General features: G+C 33.9%; 1 protein-coding gene across 1 annotated transcript; it reads right to left on the bottom strand.

Moving 5' to 3' along the window:
- Positions 1-2,110: 2,110 nt before the first annotated feature.
- On the bottom strand, positions 2,111-8,435 carry LOC110801437 (uncharacterized). The gene is made up of 7 exons (XM_022006805.2): positions 8,278-8,435; positions 5,898-6,039; positions 4,765-4,912; positions 4,611-4,686; positions 4,424-4,535; positions 4,166-4,263; positions 2,111-2,548 (listed from the first exon to the last, which is right to left on the bottom strand). Exons 1-7 carry the CDS (start codon positions 8,308-8,310, stop codon positions 2,504-2,506), a joined length of 654 nt encoding a protein of 217 aa, XP_021862497.1. The 5' UTR covers positions 8,311-8,435; the 3' UTR covers positions 2,111-2,503.
- Positions 8,436-11,029: the final 2,594 nt, after the last annotated feature.

Raw genomic sequence — 11,029 nt, 5'->3', positions numbered from 1 at the left:
TCCCTCCCTACCATCCACGACAGCATGGAAGAAAGAAAAGTATTTTTTTTTCCCGGTTCAGCTTAGAACCACCAGTTGAAATTGCGGTTTTGTTTTAAAACAAACCGCAATTGAAATGGTTGTTTTGTTTTAAAACAAACCGCCATTTGAATTGGCGGTCAATGGTATAAACAGCTAACTCAAATGGCGGTTTGCTTTATAACAAAACTGCGCGGCTTTTTGTTGTGTTATGTTAACCGTTACCTGAAATGGCGGTTCATTAAATACATAAGCCGCTATTTCAGATAGCGGTTTAACCCTTTAAACCGCTGTTTCAGATAGCAGTTTATTGTAGATTTTATATAAAAAAAAAATAGATCAGCTTTCTTGCTAACGTGGACGGTAGAGTGGGAAATAAGTGAAAAAATAGCGTATTTTATGAATTTACGAATTTTCAAGCATTATTGAAGGAAATTGCTGCAAAGAACACTCACAATCATTGTTTTTCTTACACACTTTTCAGTTTTCTTAATTAACGTGAACTCTCTCAAAGTTGACACTTATTTAGGAACAGAGGGATTAATGACTATGGTGAAGTGAATTTGGTACATCGAACATTATTTTTGTACACCTAATATAAAAAGCAAAGTTCTCTACACTCAACTCTCATAGAGGTGTGTCGAAATAATTTCCGCACTATGGAATAATGATGTAGTAGGTCTAGGAAAGTATCTACGTTGTGTTTGGCGCACAAAATGAGAAGCTTTTTGTTCCGTTCGGTTCAATTTTAGTCTTTTTAGGTTATGTTATGTTCAGGTGAGGATATTTGTTGTTCGTTCTATTCGGGTCAAGTAATTCTACGTCTATTGAAATGTATCAATTTCAGCTTTGTTTTATTTCAATCGGGTCTACCCAATTTCAGTTCGGGTCGTCTAATTTCAACGATCGGGTCCGTTTCACCATTTTATACTTAATTTTTTTAGGTGTAATCTTGGTAGTTGACAATATGGCATAATGTAAATCTTTGTATTTGTGTGATTTATACCTTGCTATGTTTTGTAAGTATCTTAAATATCATAGCTCTTCATAAATATCGGTGTTGCCAACTTGCCACCAGTGAGGTCTTGACTCAATGGTTAAGACTGAGGCGTTTAAATGACAAAGCTCAAGTTCGAACCCCCACCCCATTTGTAATTTATACGGAGTATGAACTTTTAGCTCATCCGCACCAAAAAAAAATATTGGTGTTTCCATCATCAAGAGACGGGCAGGAGATAGTTAATGAGACTAAGAGCATCTCCAATGGTTGTAGCTAGGGACTAGCTTGAAATTTATAAAAGTTTCAAGCTAATAGCTAGACCATTGGAGTGAAAATAACAAATTAGCTTAAACAAGCTAATTTGCTTGACAACTAGCTCTCAAAATTGCCAAATAATTAATTGACAAGTGGACAAGTGGAATAAATTTAAATACCAAGCTAGTTGCTAGCCATTGGGGCACAAATTAGCTAGACAATAAAATAGCTTGAAATCTTATGTGGCATAATAAGCTAATTGTCAAATTAGCTTACCATTGTGGATGCTCTAAGATCTTCCTCGAGCAACAAAAGAGTAGGGCTGTCAAATCGGGTTATCAGTCAGCTACATGTCTGCTATAATCGGTTCGGGTACAATCGAATAATGTAATTGTGCGGATCATTGTGCTTATGCGGATTTAATGTGTGGATTATTTTTTCGGATCACTTTGAATTTTGACAGAAATCAATTAGATTGGATTAGTTTTTAACAGCCCTACAAAAGAGGGGTCGAATAGTTGAGTTACCGGAATAGGTTTGGATGGGTTAAAAAAAATTCTTTTAAAAAATTCTGTATACAAATCGCGTATACAGAATCTGGAAAAAAAAATTGATACAGACCACCTGATATTCTGATAAATGGACATGTAGTTTATGACTAGTTATCAGTGTGAAATTATGTATTCGGAACCAAATGATCTCCAAAAATTTAAACCGCCTATAGCATATAACATGCGATACCAACTTAAGTTAATGCTGGTTGCAAAAATCACAACGAAAACATGCTTTGACATAACAATGGATAACAACGAAAACATAGGCTTTAAACAAGCATCATCATCAACGAAGTATCAGCATCATATAACATAAAAGATTATGCTGCTGTTAACAAAAATACCTTCAATCTATAATCCAACTAGAGATTCCCAATAAACATTAGTAAAAATCTTGAAACCAAGAAAAAGAGGACTGGATATCCAATACTGCTAAGTGAACTTTAATGAGCTACACTCAACTATGGAGTCTACTGACAAATGTACAACCTGTACAATGTAATGACGGTTTTATGTTCAGCCAGCGGAAGGTAAATGCCAGGAAGACCAACATTCAAGGAGCACCTTCATCAACAAACTCGATTTATTGCTCATATGCAATACCTCTGATCTGGATGTGTTGCATGCACCTAACTTGCCCCTTGCCTGATATTTTAGAATAATTATTATTTTCTTTTCAGCAATTGGTGAAATCCTTCAAAGAAAATGGAGGAAGACCGTCCTGCACACACCACAATTTCAGATTTAATTCCCGAGAGCTACAGTTCATAAAGTATTTGTCATTCGCATCGGCCAATTTCTAGAATACATAACTCGTTTTTGGGAGATCTATTACACACACTTTAACCTATCAGACTATTTCTTCTACCAAGGCATTAAAAGCCACCCTGTACAAGCAACTGAGATTTGTAATGCCTTTCAGAAATCACCACATATGTGAAGGACATAGTACTTTGATAAGCCTGGCTAATTTAATCCGGGCCGGTAAAAGAGAAAGCTTGTCCACTCGGGTCCGAATGAAGTTTCAAAAGAATATTTCCAATTTGTCAAATTCTAGACTATACAAAAACAATGCTCTCACAACTATGGACTTTCATAGACTAGCTGACTAGCAGAAGATATAGGTGAGAAATAGCAGCCATAATGCAGTCATAACAAGGGGATGTTTGGTTCGGGATATTCATCTGAGGGTAAGGGAATGTTGTTTATTAGGCCTAATTTGTCATTCACTTTAGTACTTACCCTCTTTTCCTTTCACTTCGCCCCAAATTCTTCTAGGTTGATTCCCTCCCACCCACCCACCCCCCCTCTAGGTATTTCCAATCTCTTTCCCTCAACACCTCCAGAAAAAGTTGACCACCCACCATCCAAACCACCCCCACCACATGTAACTACCAGCACCACCCAGCCGGAATCACCTCACCCCTACCCACTACAGACCGACAAATCCTCACCCCGAAACCACTGTTCCACACTGGAAACCACCTGCAAACCAAAGGTTAATAACCGGAAACCACACGCCAACCACCTGCAACACCCGCAAACCACCAGAAATCACCCGTAAACCTACCCCACCACCCCGAAAATCCACCAACAGCAACCTAAAAACCCAACAGTAGAATTTTGAAAATAAAAATCAAGACTAAGAAACTAAGAATGATAGAAATACCTTTTCTTATCATTAATCATGGCTTTAATGGTAAAATCTGACCATGTAAACTCAAGATCTAAACTTTTCATGGTCAAATTTGACCTTTCTATGGTGGTGGTGAGACAATGAGACAAGGAGGGCAGTGGAAGCAGGGCAAAGGGCGGCAGTGGGTGGAGGTGGAAACGAGGAGGAGGCGGAGATGGGGACGGGACGGTGGAGTCAACGGGGAGACAACAGTGACACGAGGAAGGGAAGGAGGAAAGAGAGGTGGAATGGTCAAATAACACCCAGACAACACCTTATATCAAAGGGTATTATTTTCCATTCCTTCCGTATCACCTTCTTGATTTCATTCCCTTTAACCCGTGTGAACCAAACACCCCTTAAGATTACCTTGCTATGTTCGTGACTCAAGCGTCAGATAATGATAGGAGAATGATCTTTCATAAACTACTGACTATCCTAGATTAAATGGATATCAGAAGAAATTGATATAAACAGAAGCCCTGATACATTCATATTAATATTACCTTGCAATGTTCTTACAATAAGCGTTTGATAATACTAGGACAATGATATGTCACACTCACATGTCACAACTACTGACTATCCTAGATCAGATGGATATCAATAGTGATTGGTAAAAAACTGAAAACAGAAGCCTAGATACATTGGTATTAAGGTTACCTTGTTACTGTTAGGTTCTTGATTCAAGTGTTGCCTAACAACAGAAGTCTGCTGAATCAGCCTTTCCAAGGACGAATAACTTGGCTGCTTGGTATGAGCTGCAACCAAGAGTTAAAGAGAAACACATAAAAAGAACTGATTTGAAGTGCTATATATGTATTCTTCATATACAAAGTTCACAAATTAACTCCAGCTCTACATTCAGTAAATAAGCTACAAAAATGTTTTACAATGATAAAAGAAATACACAAAATATACCTAGAATTGCCCGGTTTAACTTATCTGCAACATCTTGTCTGTAGTCTAGGCTGACGAGATGAAACATTGGTGATTTTTCTGGTTCCTCATAAGCAAGCAAAGCCATAAAATCCTGAAACAAAAGCAACTTTTAGTAGGGGGGGAAAATTATACTAAGGAAATAGGGCAGAAATGGTCGAAATATTACCTCAAGCTTATTAACATACTTTTGAACCTTGCCAAAAGGAGTCAGCTTTTCCTGAGCAAATACAAGAGCTTCTGTGCTGTCAAGGAAATATTCTATTAATAAGAGGCAACTGTAATCTTTTTGAAGAAAATTAAGAATTAAGAGTTATGTTTACCATTTTCTTAAGCACACCAGCTCAACGAAGCGAAGGCTCAAAAGATCAAAGTGCAAATCCGTGCTTTGCTCAAGTAAACCTGGTGCTAGTTCTTCGGTGAGTTCAATAGCTTTGAGGGAACTGTCTTCTAAGGCGAACTTGATGATTCCTAACAAATACAGAAAATTAGAACACTTACAGGAGTGAAGTCACAGCAAGTGTAATGCATGAAGAGAAAAAAGTGAACAAAGTCACGACATCAAAATTCTGCCTTGATGGCTGCATACCAAGGAACAAATGCTCTCCATAATAAATAGATATCTAGTATTCCTCTAATCCTCTCTACTACTACTACTACTTTATAGTTAATCCAGTTGCCGAAGGCTAAAGTTCCTCTTAAGACAACACTTTTTTGGAAGTGGCTCTGGTAGGACTGACACAAATGGCATGCTCCAGGATTGAGGCTGAGGTTAGCAATCTCACAAGACATGTTTTTTCTTAGTCCATAGGCTGGGGTGGCACAATTTCTTTGGAGCTAAAAGTTTGCAGCCTGGATTTGCCCCTTCTTCTTTTGGAGCTTCCAAAAAAACAATATAGTGATTTCACCAGTTTTCAGTCTCAAGCCATGTTCACTGGGGAAAACCATATATCCAATTAACTGTCAATTCCTGCTTCGTTTTCAATGCTGTCAAATAATTCACAAGTTTGCAGAGTGCTTTCTTTCATCTGGATATTTGTTTCTAATAATTATTATACTAGAAGACTGGGAGACACTGGTGTATTCATTACTAATTACCCTTTAATCAAAACATTAATAGTGAATACACTACCACCTCATAAATTATAGACTCTTGCATAGACCCTTTGTAAGGCACTAAGAACTAACACTTCAGACAATAGGATCTTGGACACCTAAGAGTAACAGTGCCCTCACCTGGTTACAAAACCATGTTTTGTTTCAGAACCGAGATAGCTTGAATCAAGCTAAACCTCAAAAATACAGAATAACAGAAAGGTTTGGAAAAGTTTTAAGGGGGGGGGGGGGGGGGGGGTGTTCTGTTGCAAGGTGAGCTATATGAGTATATGACACTTTCACAAAGTAAAATCCAGTAAAAGAATCACATTTAAGGAGATTATTGGTGAAGGATTGTTACTTTTTCTTCTGTCAATATCTTCAAGACAATTAGCCTGCGGCTTTATCCCTGTACAACCAACAAAGGACTCCACAGTATCTTTGAAGCAATTATGCACGAGATATGATAGCACAATGCTGTGGGAGTCACTGTCACTAACAGCCTGTCAGGAAAAACAAAGAAAACAAAGATGAAATGACCTCAGCTTTAGAGCACCGGTAACATAAGACTGTAAACCATTATCTAGGAAATCCAACGATCACATTATATTGAAATATTCTTCAAATAAAAATCCCTGCTAGAACGAAGACAAACCATGAACACATAAAAGCACTCTGTTCCAGAAGTGCTTAGAAAATTAACTTGTCAGATACCTAGTCTGAATGACTGAGATCCTTGTGTCACAGTGCAAGCATATGCTATTTAGGTAATTCAACAGGAAAGCTCCAAACGTTTCAAAACATAGATTAACTGTCATAGAATGGGATATGAGTTCATAACACATAACACAGATCCTCTGATTATTTAAACAGAAAAATATGACCCTTCATCTAATTTAAAATAGACCCTCTCGGCGACTTTATTCTGTACTGTTGTCAAAGATAAATAGACACAAGTCCCAGATATTCCTTAACCACGTGTCCACATCCTTTGTCATAAACAACTTAAGGTTCAGCTAACTAGATGAAAGATCCATACAATCCTTCTCAGTTCTTTATCTGACGAAAATTTATGAGATGACTCCATCACTTAAATTGAGTAATTTATAAAATTATCAAAATAATAAATTATAAAGCACTGACCAACAAGCTATAACTATAACAAAAATAGAAACCAAAATCTGAAAAAGCAACCAGGTAACTAAACCAAAAAACTTGATTTTGGACAGATATTTATTTATTATATGAGTTTCAATCATGGTACAAGGCAAGGCAGCATGAAATCAAGTTATCTACTCAGTATATCAAACTGATAAATTGTCTTTTTAAGACGGGCAAATGAGGGTAGCTCACTAATGAAAGTGAATTTCTTTTCCTAGCAGCCATTCAGGAGTTACTTCACGCAAACAATTGGTCTGAATCCTGTACAACTACAAAGAAAGGGCATCTTTCCAAGATTTTGGAGATGGAAAATTACTCAAGGCATGCATATTCTACCTCCTTAAATTGTTTTGATTGCTACCAAGAGGTATCATCTGTCTTCTTATAGCTAAGAAGCTCTTAAACACTATGCCCTAAGGACAGAGAGCTTACTGTATTACATAGTGAGTCACAAATTGCAAACTCGGAAATTTCTCTATAAATTTTGTCTGCGTTAAATTCCTCCCAAACCTCGCAAAATCAACCATCATTTGATTCTAACCAAACAGAGTAACAGACACGTCAAGGTACACAGTGTACAGAAGTACAGATAACCAAACTTCAGGTCAAGCCTAGAGTCAAGATGTAACAAGCAGAAATTCTTGGGTAAATTGATTAATTAAACCAGGTTCACAGAAAGCTGAACAGATGCAGTAGAGGCAATTTAATCACTCCCTTGACTAGTACGGAGTACTTACAGGCCCCATAAAACCTCAAGGAAAATTATTTACAAGCAACCCTGGCTCTGTCATAGCCATAACACAAATCAACTTATGATCCTCTCCACTATTAACATAACTCTTCCACCAATTATCATGAGTGATACGATACTCACTTCATTTGCTCGTTTATCAAACAACGCTAACATTGCAAATTGGCTGGTATCTACAATTACACATCACTACAGTACTAAACGTAACCTAAATACCTAACCAACCCATTTAACTCAGTAAACTTTAAATGAAAGTTAGCATTGCCAAATTAGCACAATGACTCTTGGTATAAAGCACATACCATAATGCAAATCAACTTCGACAATGTACAAAATCCATCAAATACTAGCAAGAAGCAACAATCTCGGGAAACTATTAGATTAGATAATCGAATCCGGAAATAACAAGCAATTTAACCAATCACTAATCAACCCCAATTGATAATTCTACCCTCGTTATCAACCTGATCGTATCACATTGCACTAGCATTATAAGTCCAACCAAACACGATAAAGCTACCCAAAAACAAACAGAACTCACCTACATTAATCAAATCAATGTTCCACACATTCCCACAAACAATTCCAGACACAAAATCATACCATATAATAACAAATAACATTAGGGTTTTGAATTACGCTAAATTCCGCAAAACTTCCCTTATTATAAAAAAAATCAAATCAACCAGATAAATAAAACATAAACAGAAACGATGAGAATCGAAGAAAATACTCGATTAAATAGTTCACGTCAATGTAAACAGAATTCTAATTAATACAGAAGAACACTAAAAAGATTGGAAATTTGGGTGAAAAGGTTAAAACTTACGATGTTTTCGTAGAGCCGCGGATCCAACTCCATCTCTATGTGAAGAAGAATTAATTTACAGGTGCCCGTGTGATTGGAGAAGAGGAGAGAGAAAGAGGGAGTGAGAGGAAGACGAATGACCAGGAATTTTGAGTTAACAAAATAAATAAATAAAACATTGAAATAAGAAGTGGGAATAGATAAACACAAATTCTTATTTACAAGAGTTGTACAAATATTGTACACCGGAATAAAAGTTAACTCAAAATGCTTAAAAGTTAAGCTTATATATGTAATGTTATCTATTTTTTGTAGTGATAAATTTTTTCATTTTAATAAAACTTATTTCTTCAAAATCTCTAATAATATATAAAATTAATCATTGAACTCTTTAAAATGTTTATCTATCAACTTTTTTTTACTAATGTAAAAGTTAATCAAAACTTAGTTAAAGTTACAAAAATTGGATAAAAGTTATCTTGGTGTACAATAAATTTATTGTACACCTTGTGCGCGCAAGACCTTTTGATAGATAAAAGGAAAAATAATCTTTTTCAACCAAAAAAATTAAATCTATATATATATTATATATATCAATGAGGCATATTGACTTAAATATTACTATAGTTTCGATCAATAAAAAATAAAATTTTAATTTATTTTTGAATTAAAAAAAAATTGAGTGCCCCGTAGATAATTAATCAGGTGTCACATATATATTTTAATTAATGAATTACTAATATATACAACTCCTTCCAAAATCAAACACTCTAATAATTAAAAAATAAATCTAAAATAAAATTCATCCAAAATCAAACACTAATCTAAAATAAAATTCAAACCAAAATCAAACACTAATCCAATAATAGAGCGCCACGTAGAAAATCTAATGGTTTCAGGCTTTCAGCCAATGAAAAATAAGATTTCGAAATTATTTTTGTATTAAAAAAGTCGGGTGCCACGTAAATAAATAATTAAGTGTCACGTAGATATTTTTATTAATTAGTTATATATTACGTATATAAAGGAGGCATATTTTCTGAATTATTAGAGCGCCGTGTAGAAAATCTAATAATTTCGGCCAATGAAAATAAGATTTATACTTTATTTTTGAATTAAAAATTTGAGTGACACGTAGATAAATAATTATGTGTCACGTAGATATTTTAATTAATTAATTATTAATATGTACAATTTCATCCAAAATCAAATACTCTAATAATTAAAAATAAATCTAAAATAAAATTTAATCCAAAATCAAACACCAATCTAAAATAAAATTCCAGCCAAGGTCAAACACTAATCCAACAACAGAGTGCAGCGTAGGAAATATAATGGATTCGGCAAATGAAAAATAAGATTTCTAAATTATGTTTGAATTAAAAAAGTCGAGTGACACGTAAATAAATAACTAGGTACCATGTAGATATTTTAATTAACTAATTACTAATATATACAACTCCATACAAAATCAAACACTCTTATAATTAAAAAAATAAAAAAATAATGAAATTCAATTCAAAATCAAACTTTAATTTAATCTAATATATAAAATATAATAGTTGTAAGGAGTTTTATTTTAATTTAACAATTTAATAAAATCCGTGCAGCCGCATAGACTAAAATCTAATTGTATAATTACTCCTAAATAGTAAATACTAGATTTAAGCCCGTGCGATGCACGGTTTTTTTTAAATATGATTTGTTAATCGTTCTTAGAACTATACTCACTTACTATTGTGATCAAGAATTGCGTTAATCATTTATTTTATTTTATTTTAATTGTGAGATCCAATTTGTACTTTTATTTTTTTAACTCTTATTAGTTATTACTATGGATAAATAACAAACTAAAACAACTACTCCCTTTGCCTCTAATGTTACACTTTCGAATGTTAACGGTATTCATAATTGAAGAGAATCTACTAAACTCTTTCCAATACTTAAGAAAAAACATATTCATGTAGGGTCTTGTTTGATCCATTTTTATGGGTACATTAAGAATATCAATGTTATTATTTTGTCTAATGTATTATTAGAGATTAAAGTGATACAAAATACGTATTGGCAAACATGAAAAATAGAAACTGTAATGTCTGATTATTTGTTAAAAAACAATTTAAAGAATTTCCTAGATCATTTTTCTAAATAAACCCGCCAAATCATTACAACATGTGTTATCATATATAAATAGGTGTTTTATAAATTACACATATAATAGAAAGTTAAAATAGATCCCTATTCAAGTTAGAATATAAATATTTTCTTAACATTGAAAATGTTTATGCATAAGAGTCTCATAGAAAAACCGAGTTTATAAAATGGTTAGTTCAATAATGGAAAAACTCGAGTTAGTTATTCATGTGATGCTATTAGAACTCTATTAAATACTTAATAATAATTATCATAATTAAAATTTATGATATGAATTGATCCAAATATCAAACGTTTAATATAAATAAAACTCTATTACATGCTTGATAATTATCTAAAAATAGAAGTTAATCGTATATCATGTGTATGTTATCGCACTTTTATAATAATGTATTAGTAAAGTAATTGTCATTACCTACTTGTTACCAGCTTTGAAACATTAGTTGTTGTTTTCTTGGTAATGTCGTGCTTAAATACTGTATACGACTATAATAATGTATTAGTAATTGTCATTTGAATTAATTATTCGCATCTAGCACTTGAAGAGTCACTAATACAAAAAAGGGCATAGAGTACTGTTGAAATACACTTTATAGGACGCCTTAGAGGCGTTCTCCAA

Source organism: Spinacia oleracea, chromosome 2, assembly GCF_020520425.1.
Source record: "Spinacia oleracea cultivar Varoflay chromosome 2, BTI_SOV_V1, whole genome shotgun sequence".
NCBI lineage: Eukaryota > Viridiplantae > Streptophyta > Magnoliopsida > Caryophyllales > Amaranthaceae > Spinacia > Spinacia oleracea.
The sequence above is the reverse complement of the archived record's forward strand: the minus strand, read 5'-3'. Positions and strand labels throughout refer to the sequence as shown.

Coding starts and splice junctions, on each gene's coding strand:
- LOC110801437 (XM_022006805.2), bottom strand. CDS start 8,310: ATGGAGTTGGATCCGCGGCTCTACGAAAACATC. Junction 6,040..8,277: donor CGCGGCTCTACGAAAACATC/GTAAGTTTTAAC, acceptor TTTTCCTGACAG/GCTGTTAGTGACAGTGACTC. Junction 4,913..5,897: donor AGATATTGACAGAAGAAAAA/GTAACAATCCTT, acceptor TGTATTTGTTAG/GAATCATCAAGTTCGCCTTA.